The following is a 16,686-nucleotide window of genomic DNA, read 5'->3' on the forward strand; positions in this document are numbered from 1 at the left end:
CCATATAGAAAGTTACATTTGTTAAGTCACCAATTATATTTCAGTTGAGAGGAGAATAATTTTTTTTAAGCATTGATGGGGGTAGGGGTTGGCTACCCTACTGTAACATTACATGCACCCTTAGTGAGCATAACATCTCTACTACAGAACCCGGCAGGGTTTGGTTTAGTTTTAAAACAAAGCAAATGGGTTTCTATGCTTCATGGTTGTTGGTTTTTTTTTGGGGGGGGGGTTAGGGGAGTCAGACAGGAACACACAATGTAAAAAAATAAGAGCCTCCTGGATCAGATTATTAAGTTCAGCACCCTGTTCTCAAAAGGGGCCAGCCAGATGCCCGAAGGAAACCCACAAGCAGGAAGGATCTGAGTACAAACAAGCAAATAATAATAATAATAATAATAATAATAATAATAATAATGTGCCCTTTCCCCTCTGGTGGTTTCCAGCAACTGGTGCAGTTTGTTCTGGCCCTCTGGCACACACTTTCCTTTTCACTTCTTCAGCAAAGCCTCCCCTCCATCAATCTCCAATTCCCCTAAACAAAAATGGAGGAGGATTTCGCTAAAGAGCAATTACCTTGGCGAAAGTGGAGCCCTTCCCTTCGCTCTCAATGGTGATAGTGGTTGTCCGCCGCAGCAGAATCTGGTCAATGTCCTCTTCACAGAACTTGGAGCCCTCGTCGTCCTCTTCCATGATGGCAGCGTAGGCTCCCTTCCGCAGCAGGTCTTCAATCTCCTTCTTTGAAAACTGCTGGATCTGAGAGAACAGGAGGCAACGGCAATTGGGGGGGGGGGGTTAGAAGACCATCTTCTCTGACCTGCCTTGGAATGGAAGCAGGAATCATTCTATCAGGCTCTGCTGAAAAGCTCGACTCAAATCAGGAGGAGCCACCTTCCCCTGAAAAAATTCCGTTCCGGCTGGTCATGATTAAGAACCACTATGTAACTTCAAGAATTGTAGTCTGAGGTTGAGCCCCACCTTGCCTTCCTCTCCCCTTTTCCCTGTGTGTCGTGCTTTTTAGACTATAAGCCTACGGGTAGCGAAGGTTTTGTTTTATTGTACGCAAAGTGCTCTGAAAGCCTTTCTGGCTGAAGCATGGGATGCAAATGCTCTAAACTTTGTACTGCTTTTGACATTTTCTTATATTGCTGTACTTGCAAATGTGCAATGGGTTTTTCTTTTTTTAAATCAGAGGATGGTGTACATAAATGTTTATCACTGAATGAAGAAATACACAAAATTATATTATGCAAAGCCATCACAGCAGAATATGGACAATTTTGATACTCTGCTTTTCACCATCACCACCCACCATTCAGTCTAAAAAGCAGTGTGGGATGATGCACAGAAATGGAAATAAGTTTCCAACGAAGGAGGAATGGCTTTTAAAAGTTATGGACTATGCAGAAATGGAAAAGCTGACACCAATATTAAGAGATCAAAATGATGAACTTTTTATACATGAATGGAGGCCTTTTTTGGACTGTTTGGAAACGCACTTGGAACAAATGAAATCGCAAGCAGAATTTGAGATAGCAGCAGCAGAATAAAAATGATAAAGGAGATGAGTGGGGAGATTTTGGTAATAGACAAGAATTTGATATATAACGCAGAAGAAAAGAGTTTGAATAAAAACACTATGGAGGTGGGAAGTGAGTACATTAAATAATGCAACTAAACAGTTGAAGTCAGTTTGTAAAAAATGGGAAATTAAATAAAAACTATATTGGAAAAAAGCAGTGTGATGCAACTAGCTAGAATAGATGCTTCTTTGGGGTGGGAGGGGAGGAAGGGGGGGAGGCCCCCAATTGGGCACATATTCCTAGGGAAACTTCAGCCTAGATCTGAAAATCCCCACATTTGCAAGTTCACCCAGGACTGCCTCTTCCTCCTTTGCCTCTTCTCCACCCACTGCCACTGACGTTATTTACCCCGGCAATGCTGCCCTCTCGCCCGCTCATGGACTGCAGGACGGCCTTGTCCAGCCCCAGCTTGAGGCTGGCTTTGTCAAACATCTCTCGCTCGTAGGAGTTGCGGGTGATGAGACGGTAGACCTTCACCGCTTTGCTCTGCCCGATACGGTGGCAGCGTGCCTGGGCCTGGAAGGAAAAGGAGACAGGAGCAGGAGAAGGCAACTGAGCATGTGAAAGATACACCCACTGCGCAGTCCCCTCTTGGGACAGAGAAAACTGTGGTTTTCTTCAAAAGAAAGCTCCTCTTAGTGGCCAGAAATAGGAGCAAGGAGAGTTAAAGTTTAGGTCCTTGGGAGGCAATAAGTAATATTAATTGCAATTACAAAGATTTTTTACTTATAGAAAAAGTACGCATACATACATATATAGCATTATTTTCATGATTCCATTTCTGGCCTCATTAATAAAAAGTAAAATTGCAAGTCATAACGTAACCAGATAATACATCAGAAAACAAATTACTACAATGCTACTGCCTTCGCACCCACCCTAGAATAACATTCCGTTTTACACTAGTACTACCAAGGTTTTTGAAAAAAGGAGATTGATAAATGCAAAATGTTTGGGCGGAGGGCAATGATTTTCATGATCGCTAGCTTAACTGATCCTCAATTGCTTTGCACAGTGGTACTTCGGGTTAAGAACTTAATTCGTTCTGGAGGTCCGTTCTTAACCTGAAGCTGTTCTTAACGTGAGGTACCACTTTAGCTAATGGGGCCTCCTGCTGCCAAGCCACAGTCGTGCAACTTCTGTTCTCATCCTGAAGCAAAGTTCTTAACCTGAGGTACTATTTCTGGGTTAGCAGAGTCTGTAACCTGAAGGGTCTGTAACCCGAGGTACCACTGTATTTTATATATCAGTTAACTGAGTTTCAGTTTGGGTACTTTTTAAAGTATCTTGCTAAACACTCATGGAAAATCCAACTATTTTAAGATATGCTAAACAGAGAGGTGGGGGAAAAGCAGGGATGTGGGTGACTGTGAGACACAGTCTCCTGCTGGACTCAGGCCAGAGTCCTGAGACAACCAGCTTTTGTTTTGTTCTTAAGCAAGCTTCTAGCCCTCAGGACCGGGAAGAGAGGCTTGAAAGCAACACCTGGCTGCATCTTAGGAGCTGGAAGGCTGCCTCTGTGTGTGTGCTATTATTCAGGACGGGTTACAACAATTCAAAATTAGAAACAGTTAAATTACAGGCATTGTTGTTTAGTCGTTCAGTCGTGTCCGACTCCTCGTGACCCCATGGACCATAGCACGCCAGGCACTCCTTACAGGCGTAAGGAATAGCATTTCTTCAAAACACACACCTGAGGCATCACATACCAAGGGGAAGAGTAGGGGAGGGACCCCAAGGGACTGACTCCCCAACCATCCAGTAACAGGAAGGTCCTAGGATGCCCAATGTCCTCCCATTTCAAAAACTAACCATGTCTGGATGGGAGGCAGATGGAAAGGGTTCTTGGGAAACGGGGATGGGTGCCAAATTATGACACAAAGAGGGAGCTTGGATACAGGTGAAGCTAAAGGACCCCTGGACAGTTAAGCCCAGTTAAAGGTGACTATGGGGTTGCAGCGCTCATCTTGCTTTCAGGCCGAGGGAGCCAGCATTTGTCCACAGACAGTTTTCCAGGTCACGTGGCCAGCATGACAAAACCATTACTGGTGCAACGAAACACCTTGACAGAAACCAGAGCACACGGAAACGCTGTTTACCTTCCTGCGGCAGAGGTACCTATTTATCTGCTTGCACTTTGACGTGCTTTTGAACTGCTAGGTTGGCAGGAGCTGGGACAGAGCAATGGGAGCTCACCCTGCCGCGGGGATTCGAACCACCGACCTTTCGATTGGCAAGCCCAAGAGGCTCAGTGGTTTAGACCACAGTGCCACCCGCATCCCACTGCTTGGATATAGGAGGAACGGGTGTGGGTGTGTATTGCTCAGTATCTGTGTATTGCTCAATAGGTTGCTCAATAGGTAGAGTATGAAACTCTTAATCTCAAGGTCATGGGTTCGAGCCCCACATTGGTGCAACGGATTCATGTATTGCAGGGGATTGGAATAGAGGGACCTCTTGATCCATTCCAACTCTACAATTCTATGATCTAGCCATCACAGTTGTAACCTGTCCTGTCTTGCCCAGGATGTCATGCATAAGGTGATCCCATCTGATTCTCTCAACAAACTTGCAAGATAGGTTAGGCCATGAGAGAAAAAAGGTGGGCCCAAAGTTACTTGGTAGGCAAAGGGTGTATGTGTGGTTAATACATACATGTTTACACTCAGCAGACTTCAGAGCTTTGTCTGTGGACAACACCCAGCCCCCAAGCCCCCCCCCCGGCAGAAGACTGGCTCTTCCCACCCTGAAGGTGTGCCCGCTTGCTGTACCTGCAGGTCGTTCTGGGGGTTCCAATCCGAATCAAAGATGATGCAGGTATCGGCGGCAGTCAGGTTGATGCCTAGCCCACCCGCCCGCGTGCAGAGCAGGAAGACGAAGCGGTCCGAGTCCGGCTTGCTGAAGCGATCGATGGCCGCCTGCCGCAAGTTCCCCCGCACTCGCCCATCAATGCGCTCGTAGAGATACCTGCGTGGAGGGGCAAGGCAATTAGGGAACACGGAGCCTGAATGAGAGGTGGCACCCCATAGAGGTGCCACAGGGAGTCATGAGAGTTAAGAACCCCCTGGCAGGAAGGCAAGAGGCTAATGGACCTAGGCAAGGCATGCCGCAAAGCCAGGCTGGTGCGCCTGTCTTGAATTTGCCACCCCAAGTGGGCCGGAGACAAGAATGTACAAATACAGTGGAACCTTGGTTTCCGAACTTCATCCGTTTCAGAAGACTGTTCGGCTTCCGAAAAGTTCGAAAACCGAGGATCAATGGGCTGGCTGCAAAGTCAATGGGAAAAAATGAAAAACGCAGCTCGGAAGCCATTCAGCTTCTGAAAATCATTCAAAAATGGAAGCATTCACTTCCGGGTTGTCGGCGTTTGGGTTCCGAATTGTTCGGATTCCGAAGGGTTCGACAACCAAGATTCCACTGTACAAGATTTCCCCCGCTCCCCTTTCGGTTAAGACTGAGAGTCAGTGACTGGCCCAAGGTGACCCAATGAGCTTCACGGCCAAGTGGGGGATTTGTTTGTTTTCGTTTTTTATAGAAAGTATTTCAACTGAACAAAATAATGTAAAAAGAAAGAGTGCCTAAAAAGAAAAAGGGGGGGAAAGGATAATATATCACTACACATGCAAACAACTACAATTTCATACATGCTTATCCAATATATGTGTGTTAATGTTATCCAAATACATATAGGGCTATTTATAAACAACATTTTTTTTTTTAAAAAAAAAGTGTTCCAAATATCATTGTACAGTACTTGGATTTGAACCCTGGTTTCCCAGGTCCAACACCGGGTCTCTTCTCGGCACAACCCCTCACCTCTTCTGGATGAGGTAGTCCTCCAGGATGTCGAGGCAACGAACCATCTGGGAGAAGATCAGCACCTTGTGCCCGCCAGCCTTCAACTTGGGAAGAAGCTTATCAATCAGCACCAACTTCCCAGAGGAGCGCACCATGGCCTGCAAGGGGAAATCATGGGGCAGGTGGTGGTGGCAGGAATCTCGAAACTCGGTCAGGATCTTCTCCTCGGCACCTGATTCGGCAGAGGGGGCAGAGCAAGAGAGAGTGGGCATGTGAGAATAGACTCATAAGGTCCCTGAAGCCAAAAGGCAAAGTGCCCGAAAGCACTGAAACTATACTGCAAACACACACACACACACATACCCCACCAATGTAATGAGAACTAGAGACCTGCTTTTAGAAACCAGCCCTGCCCCATTTCTACTGATCCAACATATCAGAAATTCTGTCTCTGAAATGATCTCCCCCACCTCCCGCCCACCCAGCTAAGTGGCTGTTGATAAATAAATAATTTATGTATGCGACCACAGCTTCTCGGATGTTATAGGCCCAGGGATGGAAAGAAGATAAAGTCCCGACCAGAGAAAAATGGTAGATAAAGTTGATGGATAATGCCGAAATGGCAAAAATGACCGGAAGAATCAGAAATCAGGAAGACCAAAATCTTAACATACAATGGGGAAATTTTTTATAATTTATCTTAAAAACCATTGTAAACAGTTAAAATTGTTAGGAGGATTGGAATAACACCTGTAGTTTAATGGTGAATTTTGGATATAACGGAGATGTAAAAGATTTGGATTATTATAAAAGACGCAGGAAGGAATGACTAACAATATGCCCCACAATGGGGAGGAGGGAAGTCCAGGAGATTCTTTGAAATCTTGTTTTTATGTTGTATGTTGGATATGTCATTGTAAAACTGTACAGTCGTACCTCAGAAATCGAACAGAATCCGTTCTGGAAGTCCGCTCGACTTCCGAAACATCTGACTTCCAAAGCGCGGCTTCTGATTGGCTGCAGGAAGCTCCTGCAGCCAACCGGAAGCCGTGGAAGCCCCATTGGATGTTTGGCTTCCGAAAGAATGTTTGACTCCCAAGGCGTTCCAGAGCCGAGGTACGACTGAAAAACCATATATATTTAAAACCACTTGCCGTTGATGAGGTAGGGATGGTTGCAACACTTGCGTAGCTCCATCATGGTGTTGAGGAGGTTGGGCATGTTGCTGTGCCCTGCCCCTTTGGACAGGAAGTTGAAATTCTTCTCCAGGATGGCCCGGTAGTACTTCTTCTGGATGTTGGTGAGCTCCACCTCGATGATGGTTTCCTGCTTGGGGGCCAAGTTCTTCTCCACGTCCTCCTTCAGCCGCCGAAGCATCATGGGCTTCAGGATGGCCTGCAGTTTCTGCACCTGGGAGGTTGACGTAGAAGAGGTTTTTTTAACGGCTGGGCCTCTCTGGGGGGAAGGGCCAAGATGGAGGAGGAACTGAAGGTCAGTGCCCGAGAAAAGCTTCCCATGTGGTTCTTCTCATCTCCTTAGGTTGTGCGTGTATATCTTACTATATAATAAGATTGCCATGCCGTTGTCGTGCTGCAGTTCATGGCAGCCACGGCAACCCCAACGTGACAACAGACCAGCAGGCAGGCTAGCAAGCAAGCAGTTCGGGTGGTAAGCAGCCCAGGTGAGCTGTTTAAAGGAGAGTGGAAAGCGCCTCCCCCTCTGTATTAGCAAAGCTGGAGTGGTGTTTAAAGCACGGGGTGCAGCAGAAAATGGTCTGCCAAGCTGCCATCCTCCTTGAAAGGGGTGGGGCAAGCTCTGAGGTGGTGGGTGAGGTGTAAAGAGAGGAGGAGTTGGCCAAGTGTGGGGGAAGGGAGGTTGGCAAAGGAGTTGGTGGGTTGGTAATAAGTGGAGAGAGCAGGGGCAGCAGTCTGTGTGTGTGTGTGTGTGTGTGTGTGTGTGAGAGAGAGAGAGAGAGAGAGAGAGAGAGAGACAGACAGACAGACAGACAGACAGACAGACAGACAGACAGAGAATAAACCAAGTAGTGTTTATTGGAATGGTTTGAGAGCAAAAAGTGGTGTAGTAGGTGAGATGGTCAGGACGCTGGAACCAGGACTCGTGGGTTCTATGTCTGCTGGGTGAGGGACAGCGGGATACAAGGCATTAAAGATAAAGGAGACCCGCCCTCTGCAGAAAGAAAGAATTAAATGAAAGAGAGAGAGAGAGAGAGAGAGAGAGAGAGAGAGAGAGAGAGAGAGAGAGAGAGAAAACCGGATGTATAGAGTATGTTAAAGTTGGAGAGTAATGAGGAATCTGACTACCCCGGAAGAAAAATTGGTGGAAGTCGCCGCATTGGGATCAGTTTCAATTGCTGCAGGCTGGTGATGTAGACACTCATGTGGTGAGGGCAACTATCGATTCCTGTCCATCATGGCTTTTAAAATCTAGTAGGAAGGGACTGGCTGGTTGGGTCCCGCTAGCGGATAATACCCAATTACAAGAGGGAGTTATGCCCACTGCCTTGAAAGAGGCACAGTGGTGAAGCCCCCCCCCCCTCTGAAAAGGCCCTCTGTGGATCCAGAGCTACTGTGCAGTCACTCAAATTCCCTTCATGGGATGTGAAGTTGAGGGAGAAGCCAGTGGAGGAAGGACAAGGGCCGAGTACCGTGGCTTACCTGCTCCTCAGTTTTGAGGTCACCAAAGTCCTTGAGGAACTCTGATTCTGAGGGGAACTGGGAGGGCTCGAGGAAATGCAGGAGGCTGAAGAGTTCCTCCACTGTATTCTGGAGGGGGGTGCCGGTCAGTAACACTTTGTGCTCCTAGAAGAAGGGGGAAGGCAAAGGGAGGTGTCAATAAACAAGCTCAGGCCTGCCCCATGGATGAAATGTGTGTGTGTGTGTGTGTGTGTGTGTGTGTGTGTGTGTGTGTGTATGTGAGCAACTGCAAAATAAGTCAGGCCCTCCAGTAAGCACCAAGATTTTAGGTAACAGGAGAACAGAGAGACTGGCACCTATGGCAACAGACTCACTTGCAGGTCTATCCGAGGTTTGCTTGCCAACCCCCATCTACAAGTGGCAAATCAAACAACTGCACATACATGTTCCAAAAACTCTGATTATCATTTATTCTGCTAGACATGGGGAGGAGAGAAAAGGCAAAGCTCTATGGCAGGCATCCCCAAACTGCGGCCCTCCAGATGTTGTGGCCTACAACTCCCATGATTCCTAGCTAACAGGACCAGTGGTTGGGGAAGATGGGAATTGTAGTCCAAAACATCTGGAGGGCCGAAGTCTGGGGATGCCTGCTCTATGGGGCTATGCTGAACCCATCAACACTGGAGACACCATGTGGTTTGGCCTATGCACTTCTAACAGGGCATCTAATTTGACTCATGAATCCATTCCCCCCCAAACCTCTGTTTTAGCAGGGGATTCTGTTGCACCCCCTCCTTGCTTCAGAAAGGGGCCTGCATCCCATCCCTTGCTAAAATGAAGGGGTGGGAGAACCCCCATTGCTTTTCAAAGCATCTTGCACTTGACATCACTGAGATGTCAAGTGATTGACAGGTGGGTAGTTTGCAGAGCCCAAAAAGGCTTCCCACTCCTGCTTGACAATCTTAAGGGCTAGAAACTCACTTTCCTGAAATTGTGTACTTCGTCTAACCCTTGGAAGATAGAAACAAGGTTTGACTCCTGACACCGGGGGGGGGGGCAGGAAAGCAAAAAAGAGGGTTCCCTTACCAGGTCCATGTGCTTAAGACTGTCCAGCAGTTTGCAGTTGCGGTTCTTAAGGCGATGGGCTTCGTCAATGATGACACAACGCCACTCTATCTCCCTCAGCTCGGGGCAGTCCGACAGGATCATCTCAAAGGTGGTGATCAGGGCATCAAACTTGTATGCGCCTGGGATCAGGCGGCCCTGTTGGGCGACAGAAGAGAAGGCATCCAGTTAGTATATGAGCATTCCGGTACTCATGGTTTCTGCTTTCTCTCCCAACATATGCATTTCTATTTGTTAAGTTGCTAGTCCTTGTTGTTGTTATTAATCCAAAAGCAAATGTACAGAAACCGTAAAGGGGCAGGTGAGATTGTGAAGATGCAATCAAATCCCCCCGCCCCACAAAAAAGAAAAAGTAGGAACCCTGGGAACTGTAGCTGTTGCAATCAGTTCAGAATGATGGGCTAAATCCCCAAACATGCACCTTACAGAACTGTAACTTCCATAGACCTTTGGGCGGGGATGAATGTGTAAGCAGACATGGCACTGGAACAAAATTCTTCATCTCAACCATCACCCAATGCTAACTTTTGTTGTAACTTCCCCACTCCCCCAACCTGGCCAAGTCATGATAAACCTGACTGCTGAAGTGTCATAACCCATTGGTAAAAGGTAAAGGGGCCCCTGGCCATCAGGTCCAGTCGTGTCCGACTCTGGGGTTGCGGCGCTCATCTCGCTCTATAGGCCGAGGGAGCCGGCGTTTGTCCGCAGACAGCTTCCGGGTCATGTGGCCAGCATGACAAAGCTGCTTCTGGCAAACCAGAGCAGCGCACGGAAACGCCGTTTGCCTTCCCGCCGGAGCGGTCCCTATTTATCTACTTGCACTTTGATGTGCTTTCGAACTGCTAGGTGGGCAGGAGCTGGGACCGAGCAACGGGAGCTCACCCCGTTGCAGGGATTCGAACCGCCGACCTTCTGATCAGCAAGCCCTAGACTCTGTGGTTTAACCCACAGCGCCACCTGGGTCCCTATAACCCATTGGTAGTAATGTTCAAATCCCCAGAGAATGTGCTCAGGAAGGGAAGGGCAAGTGCCATACCCAAGAATCCTTTTTTCCCTCCATCTTTGCACTACTACAGAGCCCCCTTCCCAAGCAAAGATCGTGCATTAAAGACAGAGCTCTTCCCACCGAAAAGCTATTTTGTAGACCTCTTTATATGGACAAATAGGGGACTACCTGCTCATTGACAAACTGGGAAATCAAACGAGAGGACCCAGGAGGATCACAGTCAAGCCAGTTTCTCATCTTGATGCCTGTGTTCCATTCCTTTGGCTCATAAGCTCGGAGCCATCCTACCCAAGCATGAAATGAACACAAGAGCAGCTCTGCTCTGGATTAGACCAATTTGGTCCATCAAATGGGATTTGCTTGGATTTTTGTAAACTGCCTGGTTTTTTTGGGGGGAATACCATACCCGGGAATCTTTGCAGTACATCTCATATTGCTGGATCATCTGGCGGGAGGCGAGGCTGCCGTGGTAGACGATGGTGTTCATCTCGGTCCAGGTGTTAAACTCCCGCTCCCAGTTGGTGATGGTGGAGAGAGGGGCGATAACCAGGAAGGGCCCCCGGATGCCCACGTTGTAAACCTCCTGCAGGAAGGCAATCGACTGGATGGTTTTGCCCAGGCCCATTTCGTCAGCCAGGATGCAGTTTTGCCTGAAGAGGAAGACAGGGCAGACTCAGCGGTCGTTCTTTTTTGGGGGCTTTCAGGAGCCGGTTGGTCTATTAATAGCTGGGATATTAAGGATCTAAGACTACAAATCCAATAGGGACTAAATATCATCACTTCCGAGACTACATGCGTACGATTGCACTGAAAGCAATACTGTGCCCGTTGGACCAAGGAAGTGCAGCATTTTGAACCAGACAGACAATGCACCACCCAAATAATTTCAGATTTATTTTGCCTTGAAGTAAACAAGATTTTAGCCCTCAAGGGCGTGAAGGGAAGCTTGAAAGTTTGTGGGGGGTAGGGAGGGACAGACACCACACCTGCTGAAACCTTAAGAAGCTGGAGGGGATCTGCTAACAATTACTGGGAGATAGAGGACTCTCCTTTGTTGGAGGCTTTGAAGCAGAGGTTAGATGGCCACCTGTCATGGATGCTTTAGTTGAGATTCCTGCATTGCAGGTAGGGTTGCCAGACTCAATAGAGGACAGGGCTTCTGTGCCTTTAATTGCCCTTCTCTCTTTCAAGTCTGGAAACCTTAAAGAGAAACCAGCAGACCCTTTGTTTAATTTCCAAGCAAAGGGTCTGCTGGTTTCTCTTTAAGGTTTCCAGACTCAAAAGAGAGCACGACAATTAAAGGCACAGAACTCCTGTCCTCTATTGAGTCTGGCAACCCTAATTGCGGGGGGTTGGACTAGAGGACCCTTGGAGTCCCCTTTCAACTCTTAAAATTCTAGGGTTCTAATTCCCAGATAGATGGGAGTGGGTGTTTCACTGTTTTGTACAGCTCTTTGACCCTGTAAATATACACAGATGAGAGAACCCATCATACCTTTAATTTCCTTATTTAGCACCCATGATACAAACAATGATTACAGCAGTGTTCCTCTCCTTCCCTTGGGCTCACCTGTTGTACCAGTTGAACAGCAACCAATTCACACCCTCCAGCTGATACTCTCGCAGTTGGTTGCCGTTCTTGTATTCATGAGACAGCTCTAATTTCTTCCAGGAACCAGCCTGGGGACGGGCCTGAAAAGTAAGGAAAAGGAGAAAAGTATAGAGATTTGCACCTCAGGTATCAAGAGCTGCAGAACCTGTGGGACTCCAGATGCTGTGGGACTCCAGCTCTCATGAGCCCTAAGTCAGCACGACCTAAGTTCAGGGGTGAAAGGAAGGCCACCAATTCCCCATCCTTGCAGATGCAGCAACATCTAAATATTCCTCATTAACGTATCTGGACTGGAATTTATTTATTAAGAAGATTTTAGTATCGCCTTCCTTCCCCCACCCCCAGATAAAAAATCCAAGTCGGTTTACAAGTAATAAAAGGGGCAGGTGCCTTGCTAAATGCAAGGTGGTTCTTTTAATGAGATTCAGAAGCAATACAAACACAAGTGAGAGGGAGGATTAAAGATCTTATTCTAAACAGCAAGCATTATATACATTACCAAGCAAGCACTTCGATCTGCCACTGGGAAGCCCTCAAGAAGTGGAGAAGTGATTCCCAGGTTGCACGGCCCTGTGGCCATCAGTCCGTGCCCAACTATGCCCCAAAACCATCCGATTTACAGATAGCTGACTTGTTAGCCTACATGCCTTGCCCGACTAGCTAGTGCAGATCATTAATTAGCTAGCCCCCTCTTCCAATACTACATGTTCCTCCAAACAATGTCTAACATCAAAGGAGGTCAGAAGGTACCCTGCATTATCACTTCCTTCCAACAAATTAAAGGCTGTTCTCGGCCATCAAGAGCAGAACAAGAGATAGAGAGGGAAAGTAAACAGAGGCAGGAAGACATGACCATGACAGACCACTAAACTCCTCGAAATACAAATATATTCCAGAAAAGATTGCCCATACAACAGGAATATATAGTGATCATTAAAACCTTAAAAAAAAAAAATCAGAACCACAACGAACAGGGAAAAAACCAGAACACCCAAACCCAAGACCCACTGAAATAACCAAATTACTCATTTATGAATTGCCTTCCTTCCTCCTCCTCCTCCTTTTTTTTTAAAGACACATTTAGGGATGCTCAAATACTAAAAGATTTTTAAAAATATTGTCTTGATCACAGTTTATAACCAAAAAATCATATAAATATATGGAGAAACCAGTGGGGTGCAAAGCCTCACACAGATGCAAACATCCTCACTTGCAAAAAATAAAAATAAAATCCTGATTTTAAAGCAAAAATTAAAAGGGGGTAGGAAGAACAAAATTTTATTCCATTTATATCTCATTTTCCTCCTAAAAGTAGTTCAAAGAAGCATACACGGTTCTGTCCCACTCTCTTTTAGCGTTACAACAACCCAGTAAAATAGGCTAAAAGTAATGTTGGAGGGGGGCAGGTGGAGAGATACATTTCTTGGAGCAAAGAAGCAGGTGTCCCAACATGATCTAAAGCCAAAATTGCAACAGCAACACACACACACAGACACACACAAGATAAATCCGCGTATCAGAGAAGTCCATGTATGAAGAATTAGGGGGGAAGGGGAAATGCTGAGGTGTCACTCACCACACGCTTCAGCTCCGGGTGCCTAGACTGGATGCGTTTGAACTCCCGGACCTTCCCCTCATCCACATCCTCTTTGAGTTCCCACGTACTGTCCTCGTAGGGGAGCGAACACCACTTCACCAGGTAATAGATCACCGGCTGCAGAGTGTTCAAGAGACACGTGCATGCTTAGGGTCCATTTGAAAGCTATAATAGCCTCTTAATTTAGTGAATATATATATATATAGCACCGGCTGCTGTGTACAAAAGGTAAAGGACCCCTGACAGTTAAGTCCAGTCGCGAACGGCTCTGGGGTTGCGGCGCTCATCTCGCTTTACTGGCTGAGGAAGCCAGCGTTTGTCCATAGTTTTTCCGGGTCATGTGGCCAGCATGACTAAGCCGCTTCTGGCAAAACCAGAGCAGCACACGGAAACGCTGTTTACCTTCCCACCGGAGCGGTACCTATTTATCTACTTGCACTTTGACATGCTTTCGAACTGCTAGGTTGGCAGAAGCTGGGACCAAGCAACGGGAGCTCACCCCATCGCGGGGATTCGAACCTCCGACCTTCCGATCAGCAAGCCCAAGAGGCTCAGTGGTTTAGATCACAGCACCCAATATATAACAAGATGACAAATAATAATAGTAATTATTATTATTAAAAGATGATCAAAAAAACTCCCTTAAGAGAATCTTGTATTTTTGTCTTAAGACAGTCTTTAAAAGAATCTTTCCCCCCAATTTTTTCAAAAGTAATTCCAATACATAGCACCTTAAAGACCAACTACATCTAGGCTTTCTAGGTATGAGCTTTCGTGTGTATACACCAGGCATCCCCAAACTTCGGCCCTCCAGATGTTTTGGACTACAATTCCCATCTTCCCCAACCACTGGTCCTGTTAGCTAGGGATCATGGGAGTTGTAGGCCAAAACATCTGGAGGGCCGCAGTTTGGGGATGCCTGGTATACACACTTCTTCAGATACTACTCTGAAGCAGAGGTCGCTACAACCTTTTATTGTATTAGACTACATTTTTTTCTTTAAAAAGTAGGTTAAAAATTTCGGCTCGTCTTACACACGGATAGTGCACAGGGGGGACATTGCAGCACAGGTCAGGCTGGTGAGTGATATTTGGCAATCGCCCCTAAAAAGAGCTCAACAACTCTGGGCAATCTTCGCCCATTTTCTTAATTTGGAGTCGGTGGGGGCGTGTTATACATGGAAAAATACGGTAAGTAGTCATCACTGTAAAGCCCCCTCTAAACAGATACATCTTTAACATTGATGGGAAGGGGTTAGGACCTGACTGGTCTTTCCCAGGGCAGGAGTTCTACAGTTCTGGTGCTACCACCAAGAAGTCCCCACCTCTTATGCCCACCAGTCAAAGCTCCAGAGGAGGTGGGACATAGGAAAGAGCCTCTGAAGCCGATTAACAGACTCGGGGAGCAGGCTGAAAAAGGAGCTGGCTGTTTTTGAAAGCACCCAACACTTCGCCACAAGGAATCCGGTTGTGATCTGCAACAAATCCTCCTTCAGTGCCCCCAACCTCCTTCAAGACACCAACACACCTCCCCATTGTCCTTGTCAATGCTGTGCGACTCATCCAGGATGCGGTCAACCTCCACATAGTCTGGATTGAAGGGCTCCTCGTCCTAGGGAGACAAAACACAGCAGGTGTGGGCAAGACCTGGGTGTGCACCCCATGGAAGGAATCTGGGAGCTGGGCTTGCTGAGGACCTCAGCTTTCCTTCCTCTGGAAAAAGCTTCTAGCCCCTTAGGTACCTCGTGAAAGAAGTGCCTCATCTGAGCCATTTTGGTCTTAAAGCGCTTGAGCTTCTGGTGGATTCGCTTGTCCTTCTCCAGCTGAGCTATGGTGGCCCATTCGCAGTGCAAGTAGGAGCTTGGGGAAGATGCAGAGGCAGGATGTGGTTTAGGGTAGGAAGCAAGGGAGAAAGAAAGAGAATAATAATACATTGAAAATCTCTAGGGTAACCATAAAAAGGGGTACCTAACAGGAAGGGGAAGTAGTCCCTGTGCAGCATGTGCAATCTATCCATAAGCAGGTTGGATTGCCATCTGCCATGGATGCTTTAGTTGAGATTCCTGCATTGCAGGGGGTTGGACTAGATGACCCTTGGGGTCCCTTCCAACTCCAATTTGATGGTTCTATGAAAGCCCCTAAGCCCACCTCCGGTTCCCTTTGGAAAGAAGTGCTTGGGTTTTATCGCCAGCCAGGAGTAAGCTACCACTCTTCACTCTAACACACCCCTAGTTATAGATTCCCGTGTGCAGATTTTAAAATTTGTGTCAGTGGCAGCTGAACTGTCTGTTTTCATCCCATCCCAGTTGCCTACCTTACTTACAAGAGGGTGGTATTGGCTGTTGGTCAGTTTCTCCTTAATCTCAGTGTCGCCTCTTTAGAACTCAGCAGAAGTCCACCAGCCATTTGCTCTGGCTCCTCCTAGTGTTGTCCTTCCTGCCTCTCCCCCCCCTACTACAATAGTACCTTGGCTCTCGAACAGCTTAGTTGTTGAACAAATTGGCTCCTGAACGCCGCAAACCCAGGAGTAAGTGTTCTGGTTTGTGAAGGTTTTTCGGAAGCCAAACATCCGACGCAGCTTCCGCTTGAGCGCAGGAAGCTCCTGCAGCCAATTGGAAGCCACGCCTTGGTTTTTGAATGGTTTCGAGAGTCGAACAGACTCCCAGAATGGATTAAGTTTGAAAACCAAGGCAACTGTAGTTCCAGTGGGCACCATCCTATACAATAGGCCTCACCTTTATCCTCACAGTCCCAGTGGGAGGGAAGTTAGGCTGAGAGATCGTGATTGGCCCAAGGTCACACAGAACGGGGATTTGACCCCTGATCTCCCAGGCACTAGTACAGCACTCTAGCTGCTACAGCAGTGGCCCTCACAAGAAGCCACGTCCTACTCACTAGTTCTTGTATTTCACGAAGAATTCTTCCGCTTCTGTAAACTGTCCGGTGGGAAGCTGTAAACGGGAGAGGGTGGGAAGTGAAATCAGAGAGCCGAAGAAAGGGAAACAGGGAGGTAATAATAGTTGTGTGGAGGGTGGAAGGAAGGAAATTCATACTGAATAGAAATTATGCACAAAATGTTGCCTCTGGCTTTCAGCCTCTGATGCATCTGGGCTCACAAACGATCGCATACACACAAAATTATTCCCCTCTCTCAACATTTGTCACTTGATTTCTCATGGAGTGCTCTTCTTCCACCCCAATACTGTTCTTTCACTTTACCACTTGAAGCGGTTCTACTATAAGCCAAGGATGAGGAACCTCCAACCCAGAGGCCTAATTTGGCACATGAAGCCATTTTCTCCTGCTTGAAC

At 47.1% G+C, this 16,686-nt stretch overlaps 1 protein-coding gene across 4 annotated transcripts in view; it reads right to left on the reverse strand.

The window, feature by feature from the left end:
* The window catches only part of CHD8 (chromodomain helicase DNA binding protein 8), a 65,256-nt gene that overhangs the window by 23,109 nt on the left and 25,461 nt on the right, over nt 1-16,686 (reverse strand). For all 4 annotated transcript variants that reach the window (XM_035134710.2, XM_060281830.1, XM_035134708.2 and 1 more), the window contains exons 8-20: nt 16,271-16,326; nt 15,118-15,235; nt 14,904-14,987; nt 13,355-13,492; nt 11,737-11,858; nt 10,573-10,816; nt 9,122-9,298; nt 8,057-8,200; nt 6,536-6,791; nt 5,400-5,613; nt 4,355-4,550; nt 1,932-2,099; nt 577-756 (exon numbers count right to left, since the gene is read on the reverse strand). In XM_035134710.2, coding sequence (XP_034990601.2) covers nt 577-756; nt 1,932-2,099; nt 4,355-4,550; nt 5,400-5,613; nt 6,536-6,791; nt 8,057-8,200; nt 9,122-9,298; nt 10,573-10,816; nt 11,737-11,858; nt 13,355-13,492; nt 14,904-14,987; nt 15,118-15,235; nt 16,271-16,326 — 2,097 coding nt within the window. The remainder of the gene's footprint in view (nt 1-576; nt 757-1,931; nt 2,100-4,354; nt 4,551-5,399; nt 5,614-6,535; nt 6,792-8,056; nt 8,201-9,121; nt 9,299-10,572; nt 10,817-11,736; nt 11,859-13,354; nt 13,493-14,903; nt 14,988-15,117; nt 15,236-16,270; nt 16,327-16,686) is intronic.

Source organism: Zootoca vivipara, chromosome 13, assembly GCF_963506605.1.
Source record: "Zootoca vivipara chromosome 13, rZooViv1.1, whole genome shotgun sequence".
NCBI classification, from domain to species: Eukaryota; Metazoa; Chordata; class Lepidosauria; order Squamata; family Lacertidae; genus Zootoca; species Zootoca vivipara.